Raw genomic sequence first — 24,143 nt, 5'->3', positions numbered from 1 at the left:
AAGATAGCAGAGTCAAGAGATATGGGGAGAAGGCAGGAATAGGGTACTGATTGTGGATGATCAGCCATGTTCATATTGAATGGCGTTGCTGGCACAAAGGGCCAAATGGCCTACTCCTGCACCTATTGTCTATTACTGTCTATCACTTTTTATTCAGAGATTCTCAGACTCGAGAGTCGGCAGTAAACTCTCCCCACTATCCAGAGAAAGAGAGAGAGAGAGTGCGATTGCTCGACTACAGAGACCTCCATCCGAAAAGCCGCCGTAGTGAAATCCTGATGTTCCTTCTCCCGCGATGTCTCAGTCGGCAGCACCAGCTCGGAATTGGTCCAGGGTTTTGCTGTGCCGTGTCCTGGAAGCACTGTCTTCCAAATCACTCCTGGAGAATGTTGGAAAATGGTTGTCTGGTGAGCTCCAGGAGTGGGAACTCATCCACCGTAAAAAAAAATACAGTTTAAGTGCTATTACAGATCTGGACCTCAGTAGAATCCCAGCAACCTTGAAAAGGGAAAAAAGAGCCTTTAAAGAGAGGCCTTTAAGCTGTTTTCACAGAATAGCTCAAAGAGGCAGTCACTTGGCGCCATTCTAACTCTGCCCACCTATTCTATGCCTGTTCTATGGACTTGCTCAGTATGCCCACAGAAAAGTGAAACTCGGGGTTATATATGATGATATATATGTACTTTGATAATAAAATTTACTCTGAATTTTGAATTTTAAATTTGAATCATGAATCTTGCCATGACTACCTATCGTACTACCTTAGAGCCATGCGCCCCAAGTGTCCAATCTTGCTATCCTCTGATTTTTTTTTTACATAAGTAAACACAACAGATTCTGCAGATGTTGGAAATCCAAAGCACCAGACACAAAATGCTGGAGGAACTCAGCAGAATATGCAGCATCTACAGAAGTGAACAAGCAGCTTTGGGCTGAGACCTTTCATCAGGTTTCAAGCCCAAAACTTTGACTGTTTATTCATTTCAATGGATGTCTGATCTGATGAGTTCCTCCAGCATTTTGTATGTGCTTATATATGTGTTCCTTCTGTTGCCATATTATTGTTGACCTCTTTTGTACTAATTCAGTAAGTGCTGTTGTAAAATGGTGTTAAAATGTTAAAATTAAGAATGCAACTTAATGTGGGGAGAAAAATGCTGTTCTTTTAAGTACTAAGAAAAATAAAAATGGATGATCATTCTGGTTATAATGAATCTGAAATGTCCATGTAAAAGCAGACTTTTAGTTCTGCTATGAAGAGTGGGGAATATTTTTACCCTTTCATATGGAAAGGACATTGTACCATGGTGATGTACTCTGCTTCCCTTTTTTCTGAAATTCATATCTGTCCTCCAAAGCTGGTCACAGCCTGCTGAAAACCTCAGATGACAAGTTTAGTTACCCATTCTTCCTGGGTCAGCAAATTTTTGGGTTTTTTTTAGTGCTGAGGGGAAGTATTTTATTTTTATCTATTTGCAGGTACAGCACAGAATTAGCCCTTATGGCCCAACCAGCCGCACTGCCCAGCAGCTCACCTATTTAACCTAATCACTTGTCAATTTACAATGATCAATTAACTAATCAGTACATCTTTGGACTGTGAGAGAAAACTGGAGCACCCGGAGGATACACATGCAGTCATATAAGAACATAAGAAATAGGAGCAGGAGTAGGCTACCTGGCCCGTTGAGCTGCTCTGCCATTCAATAAGATCGTGGTTGACCTGGCCATTGACTCCTGCCTTTTCCCTATAACCCTTAATTCCCCTACAAAAATCTATCCAACATTGTCTTAAATATATTTACTGAGGTAGCTTCCATTGCTTCATTTGGCAGAGAATTCCACAAATTCACAACTCTCTGGGAAAAGCAGTACCTCCTCATTTCTGTCCTAAACTTACTCCCCTGGATCTTGAGGCTATGTCCCATAGTTATAGTCTCACCTACCAATGGAAACAACTTGCCTGCACAGGGCGAATTTTTTTTTGTTTAGAGATGCCCATTTCTGGCCCATTGAGCTGCATCGCCCAGCAGCCCACCTATTTATCTCTAGCCTAATCACTGTGCAATTTACAATGACCAATTAACCTACTAACAAGCATGGCCTTGGACAGTGGGAGGAAACTCGAGTACCTGGCGGAAACTTATGTGGTCACAGGGAGAACTTACAAGACAGCGTTGGAAATGAATTTCAATCTCTGATGGCCACAGCTTTAATTGTGTTGTGCTAACCACTATGCTTCCAAGATGTCCTGTCAGAGCTTGATCTTTGTTGGTCACATACGTGTTTGGCTAGCCATCCACTAGGCTCCCCACCCCATAGCACACGTTTCATGTCATTGAGTAATACAGCATAGAAACAGGCCCTTCTGCCCAACTCATCCATGCTGACCAAGATCCCCACCAAAGCTAATCCTATTTGCTCGCATTTGGCCCATATACCTCTAAACTTTTCCTATCTTTCTACGTTCAAATGCCTTTTAAATGTTATTGCTAAAGAGGGTTTTTTTGTACTCTTGACAGGACTCCCCAGTCTTTAGTTCTCTTCTTTCACAAGCTTAATTTTTTCTCTTTACCTAACCCTCGATATCCTTCCAGGGTTCTGTGTACTTGTTCCTATAAGGGTTGGTCATCATATCATTGGGTATATTTAAAGTGGAGGTTGAGAGGTTTTTGATTAGAAGGGGTATCAAAGGTTACAGGGAAAACGGGGTTGAGAGGAAAAACAAATCAGCCATGATTTAATGGTGGATTTTCCCCTTGTACCAGTGTTAATCATTAAGCTGTTTCTGTTTACTGAGGAGCATTAGGATGAAACATTGCTATTGCTATCCACCATTCACCTGAAGTGGATGTACTTTTCATCTGACCAGAGACCAAAATAATTCTACTTCATTCCCTGCAAACCACATACAGCCTCTACACCATATTCTCCTTTTTCCCAGCATCTGTAAAATTGCCAGTTGGGGATTCAAGATCATATTATATTCGGTTTATTATGCCACATTTATGTACTTATTCGGAGGTACAGCGCGGAACTGACCCTTTCAGCCCAATGATTTGTGCTGACCAGCAACCCACCTAGTTAACACTCGCTTGATCGCAGGACAATTTACAATGACCATTTAGCCTACTAATCGATATGTCTGAACTGTGGGAGGAAACCAGAGCACCCGAGGAAGCCCATGCAGTCACGGGAAAAAACGTACAAACTTTCTTACAGACACACCAGAATTGAACTCTGAACTCCAATGTTCCAACCTGTAATAGTGTTGTGCTAACAGCTACACTACTGTGGAGCCCCATGTACTGAGATACATTGGAAAACTTGGTTTTGCATTCCATCCATACAGATTATTTCATTGCAGTAATGCATTGAGATAGTACAGAATTATGAGGGGTATGAAGGGCATAGATAGAGCAGACCTGATGGGTTAAATGGCCTAATTCTGAACCTATATCCTATGGCCTTATGTCTTATGAGGTAACTACAAGCAGACATTTTCCACTGAGGTTGGCTGAGTCTAGAATTAGAGGTCCTAGGTTTAGAGTGAAAGGTGAAGTATTTAAGGGGAACATGAGGTGGAACCTTCACTCCATGGGTTGCCAGCAGAAGTGGTAGATGTGGGATCAATTTCCAGATTTAAGAGAAATTTGCATAAGTAGATGGATCGGAGAGTTATGGAGGGCTGTGGTGTAAATGTGGGTCGATGGGACTTGGCAGAATAACAGTTTGGCACAGACTAGATGGACCGAGGGGGCTGTGTCTGTGCTGTAGTGCTTTATGCCTCTACGAGGAAAAGCAACAACATAATCTAGAAGGAAGTGTTACGGTTAAGCAGAAAGTGATAATGAAATAAATTGTGGGGTCAAGCATTCATCTTTTCATATTAGGGAACCATTCACGAGTCTTACAGCAGCGATGAGAGAGAGAAAATGTATGACTTCTCTTGTCTGTTGGGTAATGAGAAATATTGGAACTCTGGTCACAAATCTGCCTGAATCAGCCAATTTGGGGCTGACCAGGTAGGGAAAACTATTGCTTTGTATGGTTCATTGGCATTGGACCAAGCTTTTAGGAGCTCTAGGTAGAAGACAGCTTTGCACACATCCCTGCTTTTAACAAAATTCATTTCTCCTACTGGGTGGAATTTGTGAAATATCTCTGCTTCCCCTTAAGATGAAAGCAGTGAAATTATTTTGTTGCCGGTGGTTCAGAGAGTACAAGTTTAATTTACAGCACAATAGTGGATAATCTAAGATGTTAATTGTGCTAAGAAAACAGTGACCATGAATGTGTGAAATTTTTTAAAGAATAACAGATTAAAGGAGTAAACTTCCTTTCATTTCTTGGTCTGGCCTCCTTTGACCCCAGTTCTAAAATGGTGTCTTGGCCCAACAAGTCAGTGTGATGACAACTAGGATTTATTTATTTAGGCATATAACACATCAAACTCAACACACACACACTTTGTTGTTAGCCACTAGTGCAGTTCCAGAAGAGCAGGGTGGCTAATGTTTTGTTTCAGTAATCTGCACAGTAATACTTTATGAGTTGAAGTGAGTACCATTACAGCTTATTCTGATTTAATATTGCCTAATATTAGACCATAAGACATAGGAGCAGAATTTGGCCATTCGGCTCCATGAGGCTGCTCTTCCATTCTATCATGGCTGATTTATTATCCCTCTCCACCCCATTCTCTTGCCTTCTCCCCATAACCTTTGAACCCTGACTAATCTCCACTCAATGACTTTGCTTCCATGGCCTTCTGTGGCAATGGACTTCACAAATTTACTACTGTCTGGCTAAAAAAAATTCCTCCTCCTTCTTCCAAGCAGGCGTCCCTCTATTCTGAGGCTGTGCCCTCTGGTCCTAGACTCCTCCACTATAAGAAACATCCTCTTCACATGCATTTGATCCAAACCTTTCAACATTTAATAGGTTGCAATGAGATTCCCCCTCATTCTTCTAAACTTCCAGTACACAGTTTGGCCAAGAATAAGAACTTGTAATTTGCTGGAGTTGAGTTACTAAGAGGTCCTTTTGTTTCAGTACCTTTGTGAATGTCAGTTTGACGACAACTTAAAGTTCAAGAACGTGCTGAATGAAGAGGAACCTGATGCTATGCGCATTCATCCCATTGGCTGTGATAAAGATGGCCTAATGTACTGGTATCAGCTCGACCAGGAATTAAATGTTCGACTGTACACGGAGGAACAAGATGATCAAGATGGCACTTCTTGGAAGCTCATTGTAAGGTACATTGGGCCTAAAGGATAATGTTGGGTGGAGAGGGGGAGAGTGAATTTTCAAGTTTCTTGTTGTTAATTTTGGCTATTGGAAAACAAAGGGAGAATTATTAAGCAAATTAACACCAGGATTGGCCAAAGGACTTTTAAAGGAAAAGATACAGAGAGATTTAGTGAGTGAAGTTGCTGAGGACCGGACTCTCCTTGGTGGCAATGAAAAGTGGACAGAATTCTCAGTAGGTTTTAATGAACGTGTGGAAGCATTTCTGGATTCAGGTGGGAAAGGAATAGCCATGAGTGGATTTAAAAGTAAGGATGAGAATTGCTACGGCTGTTCAATTCTGATTTTAATCCAAGATTCTTACAGAAGTCATAAAACTTAGAACTTGTAACTTCATGATTGTTTTACTGAGCGCTAATAGAATCAGAATTAGCATTACTATCACTGGCATATGTCATGAAATTTGTTATGCGTAGCAGTACATTGCAATATATAATAAAAACTGTAAGCTATGTAAGGAGTATGGTGGTAGTTGTCCATTGTGACGGATAATGACTAGAAACCTGTGCAAGAAAGTTTTTAAAAGTACAAACGGTAGAAAAACCTTTGCATTGGGGCAGTTCCACTCTCTTGATCTCAGAAGTCTTGAGTCCAGTGGTATGAACAAGTGTCACAAGCTGAGGTCTTCCTTGGTTTCAGTGGACGACTGTGATGTCTTCTGTTCCTTGTCATGCCCTTCACTTTCCATGGAACATTGCAATGCCACCTTCCTGCCCATTGAATCTCACTGTAGATCTCATCCACCCAGTCCGCCATAGCTGACTTTGCATGCTGGGACAGGCATTCCCCCAACTCAGCAGGGAATGTGGCTGCCGGCTTCCCTCACTTGGTTTGGCCTGCCTGTTGAGACGGTGTACTGGGGTGTGGCTGAGTCGCATGCAAACAGCTACTTGGAGCCATAGCTGAGAACTGAATGGTGGGAATCAAAGGTGAGTGAGCTGACTCAGAATAGACACAACAAGTTCCTTCACCAGAGGTATTACCCCTCCCTGAATATCCCATGCACCTCACAGTAAGAGGTGCATGAGGGCATGCCCTGGGTGATGGGGGTCCTTAATGATGGATGCTGTCTTATAGAGGCATTGCACCTTGAAGGTGTCCTGGGTTTTGGGGAAGTTAGTGCCAGGATGGAGCTGACTGAGTTTACAACTTTCTGCAGCTTATTTCAGTCTTGTGCAGTGGCCCACCTCTCCATACCATATGGTTATACAGCCATTTAGAATCTCTGTGCGGTATATTGTGGGTGTTTTGGTGACGGTATACCAAGTTTCAAATTCCTAATGAAATGTAGCTGCTGCCGTGCCTTCTTTGTAAAAAAAAAAGAGAATTGAAACTGGTTAATATCAGGAGTCTAAGAACAAAAAGGAAGAAAAGGAAAGAATAAAACTAAAGAATAAAGACGGTGAGCTTGTGTGTTCAGTGCTTTCCATACCATAGATAAGAAATATTCCATTCAAATTTGTAGATAAGAGTTAACCAAACAGCTAGCCCCTATTTAAATAATATGATACCAGAGAACTTTTCAGAATACAGATCTAACCACTCGACGACACTCTGAACAATTGCATATACATACTGTGACCACTGGGGAAACATAATGAACATTTTACATGTATAAATAGTTTTATAAAATACAATCAAGCATAAAAGTGAAGATGCAAAGAAAATAACAATTATATGGTCTAATCCAACACATCTTTGTTTTTAAATCCCCTCATGGCTTCATGTTAACACAGAATTGTGGTTTAATAATGCTTGGTGTGAAGAAGCACATGGGCAGAGGACTTATGGATGTGCTCCAATTTATGATGATTGGAAGTTAGTAGCAGTGTGAAGGCAGTATGGCACCAGTTGGATCTACACTCACTGGCCATTTCATTAGGTACAGGAGTGTACACGATATGATCTTCTGCTGCAGTAGCCCATACAATTCAGTAACATGTTTTGCATTCAGAGATGCTCTTCTGCACATCATTGTTGTAACACATGGTCATTTGAGTTAGTGTCGCCTTCCTGTCAGCTTGAACCGGTCTGGCCATTCTCCTCTGACTTGTCTCATTAACAAAGCATTTTCACCCTCAGAACTGCCGCTCACTGGATGTTTTTTGTTTTTTGCACCATTCTCTGTAAACTCTATAAAGACTGTTGTGCATGAAACTCCCAAGGGATCAGCAGTTTTTGCAATACTCAAGCCAGCCATCTGGCATCAAAAATCATTGCCTGGTCAAAGTTACTTGGATTATATTTCTCCTCCATTCTGATGTTTGGTATGAACAACAACTAAACTTCTTGATCATGTCTGCATGCTTTTATGCTTTGAGTTGCTGCCACAGGATTGGCTGATTAGATATTTGCACTTACTGATAAAGTGGTCACTGAATGTAGATCCAGCAAAATGGCATTGATGACCAACAACTCAAAAGTTAGCCGAGTCTTAATTGAGGAATTGAGTGAGTTGGACATGCAGTTATTTGAGACTAGACCTAGTTTTAACTTTGTGGTGGAATTGGTATGAAAATTTCCCAAATGAGGAAGATCAAGAGCGGGAAAGGTAGTTAATCTTTCCTCTCCACTAACCCCACCCCCTTCTTTATCTGAATGACTATCAGACTGCTGAGTACATGAAAGGTGGTCATGGCGTACACCCACGAACTTCTCTCTCTCAGGGACCGCAACGAATTGGCTGAAACCTTGCAGCTGCTGAAGGCCCAGATAGATCCAGCATTACTGAGTAAATTCATCCAGGAAGGTGGGTCCTCTCGTACTAGTCCTACACCAGAAGATGAAGAGAGCAAGAAAGAACTTGAAGAGCACCTGGAAGGTACCTTTTCTTCTGTAGCTGTTGACCTATAGTGACTTATTTTTAGACTTCCTTCAATATCTAATTGGATAAATTCTTTCCTTCTTAAAACCCATGTGCATAAACTTTCAATATAAAACATGGGAACAGAATTAGGCTATTGGCCCATCAAATCTGCTCTGCCATTCCATTGTGCCTGATTTATTATCCCTCTCAACTCCATTCTCCTGCCTTCTCCCCACAACCTTTGACACCTTTACTAATCGTGAACCTCTCAACCTCTGCTTTAAACATACCCAAAGACTTGGCCTTCACAGCTGTCTGTGGCAATGAATTCAAAATACGCATCACCCTCTGGCTAAGGAAATTCCTTCTCAACTCAGTTCTAAAAGAACATCCCCCTATTCTAAGGCTGTGCACTCTGGTACTAGTGTCACACGCTATAAGAAACATCCTCTCCATATCTACTCTATCTAGACCTTTAAATATTTCATAGATTTCAATGAGATTCCCCCTCATTCTTCTAAACTCCAGTGAATACAGGCCCAGGCCCATCAAACGCTCCTCGTGTTAATCATTTTGTTCCCAGATTCATTCTCATGAGCCTCCTCTGGGCCCTGTCCAATGCCAGCACATCTTAGATAAGGGGCCCAAACCTGTTCACAATACTCCAAATGTGGACTGACCTCTTTGAAGTAGAAGCTTTAGCTTGTAGCATTTCTCTGCATTCCACAGTGGCTGGTTGTAGCTTAACTTCATTGCACTGAGCTGAGGAGCACTTATATTGGAAAGAATGGTTGGAAAATGGGGGTTTGAACTTAGCCTTCTTTCATCTGTTTAGCTCTGCCATGTTCTGCCCAGTGTAAAACAAACCCAGGTACTTATATCTTTTATGTTATTTAGAGATACAATGTGGAACAGGCCCTTCCAGTCCACTGTGACATGCCACCCAGCAACCCACCTATTTAACCCTAGACTAATCACAAGACAATTTACAATGACAAATTAACCTATTAACCAGTATACCTTTGGACTGTGGGAGGAAACCGGACCACCCTGAGAAGAAAAAACATGCACGCACGCACACACACACACACACACACACACACTTTTTTTTTACAGAGTACGTCGGAATCGAACTCCAAACTACCATGTCCTGAGCTGTATTAGCATCATGCTAACAGCTATACTACCATAGCGCTATGCAGTGCTGACTTTGACTTTCTTGATGATAGAAATTATGGGTTCAGGAGCTGTTGTCAGCATAGCCTAGATGGGTGCAGATTGCAGCCATTGTGTGCAGATGCTGGAGACAATAAATGGAGGGGGCCAATGCAGCTCTCTCTGGCTGTAGCATTTCAAAAGCAGTGCTGCAGCTGCCTGTCTCACCGCCCCAGATTACACTTCACCTGTGAGTCTGTCGAGGTCATCTACTTTGTCCGCTGCTCCTACATTGCTGAGACCTTACATGGATTGGGAGACCGTTTTGTTGAGCACTATTTGGGATTTCCTGGTGGCCACCCATTTCAGTTTGACTTACCAGTACCATTCTAATATTCAGTATATGGCTTAAGCTGCCATGATGATACCATGCTCAAGTTGGAGCAGCAACCCCTCATATTCTTTCTGGGTGGCCTTCAACCTGATGGCATGAACATCGGTTTCTCAAACTTCCAGAAGTTTCTCTCCTTTCTCTGTTTTTCCATTCCACTTTCTTGTTCCCCTGTCACCCCTTATCTTCTCACCTGCCTGTCAGCTCCTTCTGCTGCCTCTCCTCCTTCCCTTTCTCCCATGGTCCACTGTCTCTCCTTATCAGATTTCTCCTTCAGCCTTTCACTTCTTCCACCTATCATCTTTAAGCTTTTTATTTCCACCCACCACCCACCTACCTTCCCTCTTATCTGGTCTCACCTATGACCTGCCGGCTTGTACTCCTTTTCTTTCCATAAGAACATAAGACATAGGAGCAGAATTAGGCCATTTGGCTCAGTGAGTTTGCTCATCCATTCAATCATGGCTGATCCCTCTTGAGGCCAAAACTGTTCACAGTACTCAAGGTGAGGCCTCACCAGTGCTTAAAAAGCTTCAGCATCACACCCCTGCTCTTGTATTCAAGACCTCTTAAAATGAACGCTAACATTTCATTTGCCTTCCTCACCACTGGCTCAACCTGCAAATTCACCTTTATGGTGTTCTGCACAAGGACTCTCAAGTCCCTTTGTATCTCAGATCTTTGGATTTTCTCCCTATTTAGAAAATATTTATTTCTACTACCAAAGTGCACAACCATGAATTTTCCAACATTGTATTTCATTTACAACCACCTTCTTATTCAGGCTTCTGCACTATTCCTTAACAGTTGTGATGAAGGGTCTTGGCCCAAAATGTGGACTCTTAATTCTCTTCCATAGATGCTGCCTGACCTGCTGAGTTCCTCCAGCATTTTGTGTGTGTTGCTCTGTGATAATTTCTTCCTTCTTCCCCACTCCTACCCTTTTATTCTGCATTCTGTCCTCTTCCTTTCCAATCTAGACAAAGGGTCGTGGACCAAAGGATCGACTGTTTATTCCCCTCTGTAAATGCTGCCTGACCAACTGAGTTCCTCCAACATTTTGTGTTGATTTATGTATACAGCTTTAGAGATACTACACAGAGTCTGACAGCTGGAGGTTTTATTCTCTGTTAACATTGTAAATAATTTTCATTTTTGCACAGAAGAAATGAAACTAGACAAGGTGTTGGAAGAACAGCAGAAAGAATCAGAATCAATTGGAAAATCATCCCTTGCATCTACTTCCCCAGTAGAAGACAAGAAAGTCCAGCTGGTCAAAAAACAGGAAGATGACAATGGGGGAAATCTAGAGCAGATGGTTAAGATCGAGGAACCTGGGTCAGAAAATAATGCGAAAGCTGACGGTACTAAACCAACCAAAGAGAACAGTGTTAACAAAATGAGTGCTGATGGGGAAGGCAAACCCAGCAAAGCAGAACTGATGAATCTGAAAAGCTCAGGTGAAAGGAAGGTTTACAGTGGTAAGTTGACATCTGTAGAATGTGAAAAGCTAGAAGTCAGCGTTAAGGTCGAGCCAGCTGATGACATCAAAGAGAAATCCTCAGAAGAGCTTGAAAGGGCATTAAGGAATGTCAAGCAGGCAAAACTTCCTGTGAAAAAGCGCGAAATCAAACTTGCTGAGGATTATGACAAAGGCCCCATAGGCAAGCCTGTCACCCCTGTCAAAGAACTGTTGAAAGTAGAGGGAGAGCCTGTGAAGCAGGCACCCATAGAGGAGGATGGAAAACAACTAGTGAATGGCGAGGTGACCATTGGACCTCAGGTGAACCAGCACAAGAGTGGGGAGGGAATCACAGAGGCTTCTGCTCCAGGGAAGACTGAGGAACCCAAGGGAAAACAGGATACTGAAGCCAAGCACCCAGTGAGGGAGGAGGAAAATGGAATTGATGGGCCAGGCACAAAAAGCTTAGAGCCACCAATAAGCATTGCCACGGAGAATCATGGCAGTGTAATAAAAGTTGAGGCTAACCAGAACTGCGTGACAAAGAGAAAAGGTGGAGACCCTGGTCTCCTAGAACTCGAGAAGTCTACTGAGGAAGCAAAATCTAAATGTGAGGATGAGGATTCTTCAAAATGCTCCGTGGACACCAATCTCTCTGAAAGGATGCTGCCTGACAAAAAGCAGGCAGATTGTATCAAAGGTGGGCAGGAGGAATGCAAGAAAGTCTCATTGAGAAGAACAAGGTCATCCATGAGACAACAGGCACCAGAGAAAGCAGTGGCAGAAGAAATACCACAGAAAGTAGAACATATAGAGGAGAAAAAGCCAGAGACAGAACAGGGTGAGGCTAGATGCCTGAGGAGGTCACAGCGAATATCTAAACCCACCATAAAAGTGACTGAGAATCAAGAGAAGAAAGCAATCAAGAAGGAAGAAGTGCCTGCACCCCAGAGTCCAAGAAAGGAGGAGAACCAGAGAAAACTGGAGAAAGATTCCTCTCTGTCAAGAGGAACAAAGGTACCATGGTATCTTATCAAAAATTCCAGTTACATTATTTTGTTGTGTTGAGAAATGAACATAAGTCTTTCTTAATAGATCTAACAGACTAGGAGGCAAAATGTTCAACTGAATGTCTCTACTGGCTGTCAAGTACCTTCTATACAAATCCTATTTAGGGGTGCTAGGTCCATAGCCATCTCCTTTTTGACCATTCAGGTACCTGTGTCTTATGAAAATAGGTTGAGCGTGCAAGGGCTTTTCTCTTTGGAGTGAAAATTGTTGGAATTGTGGACACTGTAAAGAACTATTTAAGAATACGAGATATACCAGTACTGATGAAGGGTCTTGACCCAAAATGTCGACTTTTTATTCATAGATGCTGTTTGACCTGCTGAGTGCAGCATTTTGTGTGTATTGCAACAAGATATAGTTCGGTTACAGATATGGGCAGAGAAATGTCAGACAGAGTTTAATCCTGGCAAGCGTGAGCTGTTATGAAAAGTGGTCAATTGGAAGGAGAAGACATACAGTTAATGGTAGGCCCCTAAACAGCATTGAGGTTCAGAGGGACCTTGGGGTCCAGGTCCATAGTTCACTGAAAGTGCTACACAGATAGATAAGGTGTTATGAAATGTTTGCCTTCATTGGTAGGGGTAATGAGTATAAAAGTAAGGAAGTCATGCTGCAGCTTGATAAAAATTTAGTCAGGCCGCAATTTATTAATTTTTTTTATTTAGAGATACAGCAGGAAACAGGCCCTCTTAGCTCAATGAACCGCGCCGCCCAGCAACCCATCTATTTAACGCTAGCCTAATCACAGGACAGTTTACTATAACCAATTAACCTAATAACCTGTATGACATTGGACTGTGGGAGAAAACCCATGTGGTCACGGGGAGAACGTACAAGCTCCTTACAGACGGCACCGGAATTGGACTCTACTCTGAGCTGTTATTGCATCGTGCGAATCACTACTCTACCATGTCACGCCAAATATTTGGAGTATTGTGTGCAGTCTGGCCATCCCATTACAGGAAGGATGTGGAGATTATGGAAAGGGTGCAGAAAAGATCTGCCAGGATGCTGTATGGTTTAGAGCATTTGAGCAGTATGAAGACCAACTTGCATTGTTTGTAGAGCATTGAAGATAGAGGAGACATAGAGATCTTTAAAATTATGAGAGGGGCATAGATAGCATAGGTAGTCAGAATCTGTTTCTTGGGTATAGAAACATTAAAAGCAAGGCAACATGCTTTTTAGGTTAGAAGGAGGAAGTTTCAAGGTGAATGAGGGACAAGTTTTCTATGCTGGGAGTGGTAGGTGTCTGAGTGGGTTACCAGGGAGAAAAGTGGAACTAGAGGTCATGGGTTAAAGGTGAAAGATAAGAGAACTTGAGGGGGAACTTCTTCACTCAGGGTGGTGAGATTGTGGAAAGAACTGCCAGCGGAAGTGGTGGATGTGGGTTTATTTTCAACATTTAAAATCAGTTTGCTTACGTACGTGGATGGGAGGGGTATGGAGGATATAGTTCAGATGCAGGTTGATGGGGCTAGGCAGATTAATGGATTAGCATGGACTATGTGGGCCAAAGCATTCTATGACTGACATTCACTATTAACTTTGCAGCGTAAGGCGAAAGCCAGCAGAAGAGCTAAATGGACCAAATCGAAGGGCTGGCGTAGACAGGACGAATCAAGTGAGGAGAGTGAGAGCGACCAGGACGATGATGAATCTGATGAGGCAGAAGAAGAAAGGCCAGCAGAAGATGATGAGCCCTGTAAAAAATGTGGCTTGTCCAATCACCCTGAACTGGTAGGTCCCACTTGTTATTTTCTTGCTGTTTTTGTGTTCCTTTTGGCTTTGGTATTGTTTTAATTGGGTGATGGGATGGAGTTACATCTCTACCAAAGGAGGTAGTAAGGTGCTCCTTCCATCTGTAGTGCCCTGGTTAAGATTTTTACTGCTATGCTGTAGGTATTTCATTTTAGTGGTTCTGTAAGAACAGTCTGTTCTGTTTCGGTATGAGCTAAAGGACCAATATTGTTCAACTTAGGAATGTGTCAACCAATCAGAACGATTGAATTGGGAGAAGGTTCCAGAGAATGCTGGGCGGAGATGTTTTTGAGTCGGACACTAGTGTAGGTCGAGGTCTGGAACTAGGAGAAGACAGGAGAGAAGATGGCTGAGGATGCCATCCCTGTTGCACAAGGTGCTTGGTGCAGATGAATGACTTCAAGGAGGAAGGACCAATACTCCTGTGGGAGAGCCCATTGGTTTGAGTTGATTTTGAGCAACATTTGGAATGTGGTGTATGTTTTCATGCAGACTGTGGGTCCAGTGCATGAGTTAAAGACAGCTTCAAGATGAGCTCCAAATTGTGTGCACATTTGGACTGGGTTAACTGTAATAGGCCCTTTTTATTTTTTTCCTTTTCTTTTTCCTACTAACTGTTTAATAAAGCTGACATTTGTAAATATACTTGCTTTATAATTGTGTGCAATTTATGGTCTGTTATTTCTTGGCAACAGGCAATTGCATAGGGACAGTATGTTACACAGTGTTCACACAGATCGGGGTTCGGGTGGGCAGGACGTCCCATCTTCCCAGGTTTGGTAGGATCTAAGTCATATCAACCCTAGACATATGGAGTCTGTGAGTTTTCTCACTGCTGAGTCAAGTGGCTGTTAACAAGGGTCTAACGAGCTGCACTTTGAGAGAAGCTCAGTAAAAAGGGGGTTTCATTTTGGGGGCTGTCATCCATGATTGCATTTGCTGAATACTGTGTAATTGCTCTGAGACTTGGTGTGTGTTTAAGCCTTTGTTAAACTATTGTCCAGGAAAGTGATTAAGATACGTGATTACAGAAGACCTGGATGAAGAAGTAGAAGGGTGGGTTAGTAAGTTTGCTGATGACACAAAGGTTGGGGGTGTTGTTGGATTGTCTGGAAGGTTGTCAGAGGCTACAGCGGGACATCAATAGGATGCAGAATTGGGCTGAGAAGTGGCAAATGGTCTTCAACCTAGATAGGTGTAAGGTGGTTCATTTTGATAGGTCCAATTTGAAGACAGAATATTATTTAAATGGTAAGACTCTTGCCAGTGTGGAGGTTCTAAGAGATCTTGGGACAGAGTTGACTGTGTGGTTAAGAAAGTGTGTGGTATGTTAGCATTCATCAACCATGGGATTGAGTTCAAAAGCTGTGGGGTAATGTTATAGCTAGATAAGACCTTGGTCAGACTCCATTTGTTCAATTCTGGTCACCTCACTACAGGAAGGATGTGGATACTAAAGAGAGAGTGCAGAGGAGATTTACAAGCATGTTGCCTGGATTGGAGGGCGTACCTTATGAGAATAGGTTGTGTGTACTTGGTCTTTTCTCCTTGGACCGACAGACCTAATAGAAGTGTATAAGATGATGAGAGGCATTGATTGTGTGGACAACAGTTTGAACAAATGGTGGGCAAAGATGTCAGTTCAGATCTAGTTGTGGCGTGATGGGAGTAGATCTCCGTGTTACGCTTGGAGTACCTGGAGAGGCAGAGCAATGGGCCATACATACTTTTAGAGAAGAGGCGTGGGTGTAGGTGACTGTGCTGAATTGGAAGTCAAGTTTCCGATAGCTGAGAGCGGAGACTTTAAAGACAAGTTGCTCTCATTTCTGCGGAGACATGGGAAGGAGTTGTCTTAATATGAAAAGTCTAATGAGTCCTTAAGTGGTTGATTTAAATTCTTAGCTCATATTGGTTATTATATATCACTGGTTGATAAATGCTGAAGTATAGCTGTGGAGAGCCCAAGTTATTGTAGGCTGGGATCAAGCCCACACCCAATGGGGAAGAAGAATATGAGGCTTGGGCTGAGCAGACATCTCAGTTACTGATGAATGGCTGTGCTCAGATAATATGAAAAAGGACCCGGCAGCTGATATAGTGAGGTTCCTAAAGGCAGAAAATCCATTAGCCATGTCAGCTAATTACTGCAAGCTCTGGAAGATGCTTTTGGCATTGCTGGAAGTGTAGTCGATCTTAGAATGAAGTTTAGGCACACATTTCAGGAGGAAGGAGAGAAGTTGTCAGCCTACATTTTCACGTTGGAGAAGCTGCTGCACTGTTTTTGCCACAAAGGGGGCATTCAGCTGTCTGAGAGAAATTGAATGAAGATGGAGCAAGTTGGGAAAGGCAGGCTGTCAGATGATGTGATTGCTCTGTGTATTGGAGTGACCGGTAAGATGTGCCCTCCTCCAGCTTTTACTAGTTACTCAGAGAAGTTAGAGAGAAAGAAAACACAATGGAGGAGTGGGAGGCCTCCATCAGCAGGGCAAAGTCCTCAGTGTTATAGTCTACCTTGTTAAGGTCTTGCACCTTATTGTCAGTCTGCACTGTTGTATCTCGTAAACACAAGAGCTACCTTCTATCTAGGTAGCCCCCAACTTGATATCATGAATATCGATTTATCCTTCCCCTTCCCTCTTCTATTCTCCACTCTGGTCCTCACCTGCCTATCGCTTACCCCTTGTGCCCTTCCTTCTTCCCTTTCTCGCATGGTTCACTCTTCTCTCCTATCAGATTCCTCCTCCTCCAACCCTTTACCCTTTCCACCCACCTAGCTTAACCTATCATCTTCTAGTTAATCCTTCTTCCCCTCCACCCACTTTTTTTTATTCCTGTATCTTCTCCCTTCCTTTCCAGTCCTGATGAAGGGTCTCAGCCCAAAATGTCGACAATTTATTCATCTCCATGCATGCTGCTTAGCCTGCTGAGTTCTTTCAGTATTTTGTGTGTGTTGCATTGTTGTTTCTCTGTTGTTACACGCTACTTTGCATTGTTATTGTTTTCTCTTATTTTATCTCGATACACTGTGTAATGATCTGATCTGTGTGAACAGTTTGCAAGGCAAGCTTTTCACTGTATCACAGTACATGGACATTCATAAAACAATTCCAATTCTAGTCTGTACTTGCATGCAGATTGTGAAACTTGTAGGGGAACCTGCAGGTGATGATGTTACCATGAGTTTGCTGCCCTTGAAGCACCACAGTAGCGTAGTATTCAGCGCAGCGCTTTACTCTGCCAGCTATATGATCAGGTTTCGATTCCTGCTGCTGTCTTTAAGGAGTTTGTACATTCTCTCCGTGAATGCGTGGGTTTCCTCTGGGTACTCGTTTCCTTCCATATTCCAAACATGTACATGTTAGTAGGGGCTAGTAAGTTATAGGCATGCTAAGTTGGTGGCACAAGCATGACGGCACTCTGCTCCCCCAGCACAATCCTCACTGATTTGATTTGATGCAAACAACAGTTTTCACTGTGTGTTTCAATGTACATGTGACAAATAAAGTTAACCTTCATATAAAATAAAGCTTTGTGGCATTGGGAATTGATTTTAGTAGCCTGCGAAAGTGATCATACTGATGCTGATTAATAGCCTAAATCTTTCTTTGTCCCAAGATTTTGTTGTGCGACTCTTGTGACAGTGGTTATCACACTGCATGTCTACGACCGCCATTGATGACGATCCCAGATGGCGAATGGTTCTGTCCTCCTTGCCAACATGTGAGTACCCCCACTGGATGAAATTAATGGCTTTGTGGCCAGATTTTTAGATGATGCAAAGATAGGTGGAGTTGGATGTAGTAATGAGGAAGCAGGGAGTCTGCAGAAGGACATGGATGGATTAGGAGAATGGGCAAAGAAGTGGCAGATAGAATATAGTGCAGGAAAGAGCATGGTCATGCACTTTGCTTGAAGGAATAAAGGTATAGACTATTTTCTAAACAAGGAGAAAATTCAGAAATCAGAGGTGCAAAGGGACTTGGGAGTGAGTCCACGTGCAGGATTCCCTAAAGGTTATTTTGGAATTTGCGTCAGTAGTAAGGAGGTAAATGCAATATTAGCATTCATTTAGAGAGGACTAAAATATAAGAGCAAACATATAATCCTTAGACTTTATAAGGCATTGGTCAGACCATTTGGAGTATTGACGAACTCAGCAAGTCAGGCAGAAACTATGGAATAAGCAGTCAAGGTTTCAGGCCGAGACTCATCAGTTTTAGACCCCATATGTACTAAAGGCGTTGGCGTTGGAGAGGGTCCAGAGGAAATTTACAAGGATTATCCCAGGAATGAGAAGGTTAATGTTTGAAGGGCATTTGATGGCTTTGGGCCTGTACTAGCTGGAGTTTAGAAGAATGCAGGGGGATCTCATTGAAACTTACTGAATATTGAAAGGCAGAAATAGCATGGACATTAGTGGGAGAGTCTAGGACTAGAGGGCACAGCATCAGAATAGAAAGATGTCCTTTTAGAACAGAGGTGAGGAATTTCTTTAGACAGAGAAAGGTGAATCTGTTATATTTAATGCAGAGGTTGGTAGGATCTTGATTAGTAAGGGCATCAAAGGCTATGGGGAGAAGGCAGGAGAATGAGGTTGAGGGAAAATAAATCAACCATGATGGAATAACAGAGCAGACTTGAGTTGCAGAATAGCCTAATTCTGCTCCTATGTCTTATGGTCTTATTTAATCTGGAATAAAAATTAACAATGTGTGATAGCTCAAGAACTATCCATTCTCTTACACCCCCATTGTACTTGTTCCTTGAATGTAGGTGTTTTGCCATTGCTATATCTATTGCTTGTTCCCTAGGTACCCCAACAAATTGCTTGTGTTCAGGATGAATGGCTCACCAGGGCTTTGAGCCATTCCCTGTGCTTCTGTGTTGAGAGTCAAGCACTCTCAGTGTGGTTGGCAGGCTTCAAGTGCCTAAGAGATAGTGAACGAGAAGTTTTAATCAGAATCAGATTTACTATCACTGATATGACATGAAATTTGTTGTTTTGCGGCAGTAGGTCAGCAAAGATATAAAATAATTATAAATTACTAAAAGTAATGCCAAAAAAAGAAATAATGAGGTAGTATTCACAAACTTTTCAGAAATCTGATGGTGGAGGAGAAGTAGCTATTTGTGAATTGTTGAGTGTTGGTTCTTCAGGCTCCTGTACCTCTTCTGCTGATGATAGTAATGAGAAGAGGGCATGTCCTGGATGGTGAGGGTCCTTGATGCAGTCTTCTTGAGGCACCATCTTTTGGAGATGCCCTTGATGGTGGGAAGAGTTGTGCCTATGATGGCGCTGGCTCTGTCTACACCCCTCTGCAGTCTTTGCAATCCTCTGTGTTGAAACCTCCTATACTAGATGATGATGCAACCAGTCACAATGCTGTCCACTGTACACTGCAGAAATTTAGGTGATGTACCAAATATCCTCAAATTCCTAAGAACGTCTTTTCTGGCATCTTTCTCACAAAGTGATAACTATTGCAGATTTGTTAAATTCAGTTTCACAGCATGCCTTGGTTAGGTTTATAATGGTGGAGTGATTGTTGAGGCCACTTCACTGGCTGAATAATTCACAGACCTTGAGTCACCAATCGGAGGGAACCTGAAATCTTTTGAAATGTCTTAAAGCAGCTAACAGACAAAATTCACCCAACCTACTCTAGAGGCACCTCCGGTTATGAAGCTTTCTCCCCATAGTAAGATGACATTTTATGCTTTATAATATGGGGTAATTGTCTTATTTGGTCAAGAAAAGGAAGGGATCTCAGAAGTTAGGAAATTCTATCACAGTTTCAAATTGTCCCTGTTTGGGTGTTACCATTTTTGTGGCATGGTGGTTAGCAGAACACTATTATTGTCCCAGTGACCCAGGTTCAATTGTCACCACAGTCTGTAAGGAGTTTTTATTTTATCTCTGTGATCATGTGGGTTTTTTCTGGGTGCTCCAGTTCCCTCCCACATTCACTAGGTTAATTAGTCACATGAGTGTGTAATTGGATGGCACGGGTTTGTTGAGAAGGGTCTATTACTGTGCTGTAGTTCTAAATAAATAAAAATGAAGTAGCTGTTCTGCAGATTGATATAAGCATGGATAAGAAATGCAAGAAATGTTTGAGCAATTCTTGCTGGGATGTTGATGTGGTCGGATGGCAGCCATCACAGGGTAGTTTATACAACTTTCCACTCATAAAGACAATCCTCTTGATACAAGCTTAATATTAATGGGCAATTGTGTCTTATTGAGTGAATATATGATTGCAGTTAAAAGTTAATCTTTATTTAATCTGCTCCCTCCACCTGCAGAAATTTCTGTGTGAGAAACTAGAAGAACAGTTGCAGAATATCGATGTGATGATTAAAAAGAGGGAAAGAGCTGAAAGAAGGTAATGTAAGAAAATCTGGCCTCTAGAGGCCGCTTGTGTGACATAAATTTAATTTGTAACATTGATTTTTCTCATGATTAAAGTCAAAATAAGGTCTACAATAATATTTTGGTTTTACTGTAATGTATCTATTGGGTGCACAGTAAATGCAGTCTATTGGGTGCACAGTAAATACAATCTACTGGGTGCACAGTCGTGCAGTATTTTGAATCTCATTTTGTGTTGCTTCTTCTCATTCTTGCCTCATTTTGTTCAATCCTTTGCCATTTTATTGAAACTGCCATGGCTCTTTGCTATTTGGATCATACTTTACAGGTGTCCCCTGTTTTTCGAACGTTCGCTTTACGACAACTCGCTGTTACGAAAGACCTACATTAGTACCTGTTTTCGCTAACTAAAGAGGATTTTCGCTTTTACAAAAAAATGACGCCCGCTTTATATGTGTGTCTACCCCAAGAAAGACTACAATGACCGTGAAACCTTGTGCAGGCAGTTGTTTGCGCATGCATGTACGTGTGTACGTATGCATGTACGTGCCAATTTTTTTACTCCAAATCGACTTTGGCTAGCTGTCTTCCTGATTTTGATAAGTGAAACTCCACCGTACATACAATATTTCTACTTTATATAGGGTGTATACTTATCATATCATTCATAAGAACATAAGAGATAGGAGCAGGAGTAGGCCAATCGGCCCCTCAAGCCTGCTCCGCCATTCAACAAGATCATGGCTGATCCCATCTTAACTCTAGTTTTCACCGAATCCCACAAGGCAACAGTGCCAACCAACAGGGCACCATGCCGCCCATTTTATTTTATTATTCATTCCGCCCAAACCCATGTGATCACCCGGGGGGAAAAAACTGAGTTGCCAATTGAGGAGAAAAAATCTGGAAAATTCCTCTCCGACCCATCCAGGCTATCGAAAACTGGTCCAGGAGATCACATGGCTGATCTAAACCTAGCCTCATGTCCACTTACCTGCTCGCTCACCGTATCCCCTAATGCCATTTTTATCCAGGAAAATGTCTATCTCTGTTTTGAATTTATTGAGTGTAGTAGCTTCCACAGCTCTCTGGGGCAGTAAATTCCACAGCCCCACTACCCTCAGAGTGAAGAAATTTCTCCGCATCTCAGTCCTGGAACGGCATCCCCTTATTTTAAGATTATGCCCCATAGTCCTAGTTTCACCCATCATTGGGAACATTCTCCCCGCATCCACCCGATCAAGCCCCTTCACAATCTTATATGTTCCAATAAGATTGCCTCTCATTCTTCGGAACTCCAATGAGTAGAGTCCCAATCTACTCAACCTCTCATCATACATCAACCCACCCATCCCTAGAATTAACCTAGTGAACCTTCTCTACACTGCCTCGAGAGCCAGTATGTCCTTTCTTAAATATGGACACCAGAACTGCACGCAGTACTCCAGGTGTGGTCTCACCAATACCCAGTACAACTGCAATAAGACCTCCCTGTTCTTATACTCCATCCCCCTAGCAATAAAAGCCAGCATTCCATTGGCCTTCTTGACCACCTGCTGCACTTGCATACTAACTTTTTGTGTTTCCTGCACCAGGACCCCCAGATCCCTTTGCACAGAAGCACTTTCCAGTTTCTCTCCATTTAGATAATAACTTGCTCTATTATTTTTCCTGCCAAAGTGCAAGACCTCACACTTGTCAATATTATATTTCATCTGCCAAATGTCTGCCCAATCACTCAGCCTATCTATGTCCCCCTGCAGCGTTTCAATGTCCTCCGCACTCATTACACTCCCTCCCATCTTTGTGTCATCAGCAAACTTCAATACGTTGCACTTAGTCCCTTTCTCCAAATCATTAATATAGATTGTAAAGAGTTGGGGTCCCAACACCGACCCCTGCGGAACACCACTAGTCACCAACTGCCAGTCTGAGAATAAACCATTTATCCCAACTCTCTGTTTTCTGTTAGAAAGCCAATCCTCCACCCATGCCAGAATATTATCCCCAATCCCATGATTTTTTACTTTAAGTAATAATCTTTGGTGTGGCAAAGATTCCTGCTTTTACTATATGTTAGTGTTATTTTAGGTTTTATGTGTTATTTGGTATGATTTGGTAGGTTAGTTTTTGGGTCTGGGAACGCTCAAACATTTTTCCCATGTAAATTAATGGTAATTGCTTCTTTGCTTTACGACATTTCGGTTTACAAACAGTTTCATAGGAACGCTCTACCTTCGGATAGTGGGAGAAACCTGTATGGGTTGCATCTGAATTATCTGTTGTCTGTTGCCAACGTGGTCTCACCCTACTTGCAAGTTTCCTGTCGCCCCTGTTCTTCCTTCCTGCCAAAGATTAATGAGCAACTGTTCAGTTGCAGTTGTCTGTACCACCTGATTTGCTCAAGTGTAACCCCTGTCACAATCGCTTCCTGGCAGGCTGCTGCCTATATGGCTCACTGTAGAGACTATATGAGCACAGAGCCAGTTGTATTCTCAGAAAGCCTTTAACGGGTGATGAAGACCCTCTCCCCAAAGGCCCCAAACCCAGAAGCTGTTGGATCGTTATTTGTGGAGCAGCACAGAAACAGGCCCTTCAGCCTATCTTGTCCATGCTGAACTCTTATTCTGCCTTGTCCCATCAATCTGCACCATAGTCCTCCATACCCCTCCCATCCATCAAATATCCAGACTTCTCTTAAGTGTTGCAGTCGAGCCCACATACATCACTTACGCTGGCAGCTCATTCCACACTCTCACCACCCTCTGAATGAAGGAGATCCCTCTCAGGAACTCCTTAAATATTTCACCTTTCACCCTTAATCCATGACCTCTAGTTCTTGTCTAACCCAACCTCAGTGGGAAAAGCTTGCTTGAATTTACCCTATCTGTACCCCTTCTTAATTTTGTATACCTCTGTCGAATCTCCTCCCTTTCTCCTATGCTACATTGATTAAAGTTCTAATCTATTCAATCTTTTCCTATAACTCAGGTCTTCAAATCCTGACAACATCCTTGTAATTTTTTCTGTACTTTTTCCAATATTATTGATACCTTTCCTGTAGGTGGGTGATCAGAACTGCATACAGTACTCTAAATTTGCCCCCACCAATGTCTTATACAACTTGAACATTACATCCCAACTCCTGTACTGAGTACTTTGATTTGTGAAGGCCAATGTGCTAAAATCTGTCCTCATGCCCCTACCCGAGCCGCCACTTTCAAGGTATTACGAATCTGAATTCTCAGATCCCTCTTTTCTGCTGCACTCTAGGTCACAGTTATTCACAAACATTTGGATCATGTTCACTGTCCCTTCTATCAAAGGACTTACCATCACTGAAATCTGCATGATTGCCGTGTATATTTGGGAATGTTGGTAAATACACCACGATCTTCCACCGCTGCTCTCCTGTGATGTCCGGAGAATACTGTTTGCTATGAGTTGGGTTGTATTGAATGTCTAGGGCTGGCAAGTAATGAACTATTCTTAATCAATGTGCACCTGGAGCTAGGGTCAGGGCCAAAGGTGGGTCAAGAGCATGGGTGCATTTGTAGCTGGAGCTAGTGTTTGCTAGTTTTCCATCTCATTGGTTTATTATTCACAGGAAGTCTCTCCCTCACTAATCACAATGATTTACCGTAAAAGTAATGTTTAAAAATATATTCTCTTCCAACCTTAAAGTATCGCACTCTACATTGAAAACCAAAACCTAACAAATACAAGAAGCACAACTAATTAGCTTCTCCTGGAGCCTATGTCCTCAATTCATTGAAATAGGGACCCCCCCCCCCCCCCCCCGCCTTGTTTG

At 42.4% G+C, this 24,143-nt stretch overlaps 1 protein-coding gene across 7 annotated transcripts in view; it reads left to right on the top strand.

The window, feature by feature from the left end:
• The window catches only part of rsf1a (remodeling and spacing factor 1a), a 124,785-nt gene that overhangs the window by 58,261 nt on the left and 42,381 nt on the right, over positions 1-24,143 (top strand). For 6 of the 7 annotated variants that reach the window (XM_073044307.1, XM_073044304.1, XM_073044306.1 and 3 more), the window contains exons 4-9: positions 5,056-5,261; positions 7,980-8,134; positions 10,829-12,144; positions 13,753-13,938; positions 17,575-17,679; positions 20,266-20,345. In XM_073044307.1, the coding sequence (XP_072900408.1) occupies positions 5,056-5,261; positions 7,980-8,134; positions 10,829-12,144; positions 13,753-13,938; positions 17,575-17,679; positions 20,266-20,345 (2,048 nt within the window). The remainder of the gene's footprint in view (positions 1-5,055; positions 5,262-7,979; positions 8,135-10,828; positions 12,145-13,752; positions 13,939-17,574; positions 17,680-20,265; positions 20,346-24,143) is intronic. The other variant, XM_073044303.1, reaches the window with a different exon arrangement.

Source organism: Hemitrygon akajei, chromosome 4, assembly GCF_048418815.1.
Source record: "Hemitrygon akajei chromosome 4, sHemAka1.3, whole genome shotgun sequence".
NCBI classification, from domain to species: Eukaryota; Metazoa; Chordata; class Chondrichthyes; order Myliobatiformes; family Dasyatidae; genus Hemitrygon; species Hemitrygon akajei.
This window is presented reverse-complemented; position numbering and strand designations above follow the sequence as displayed.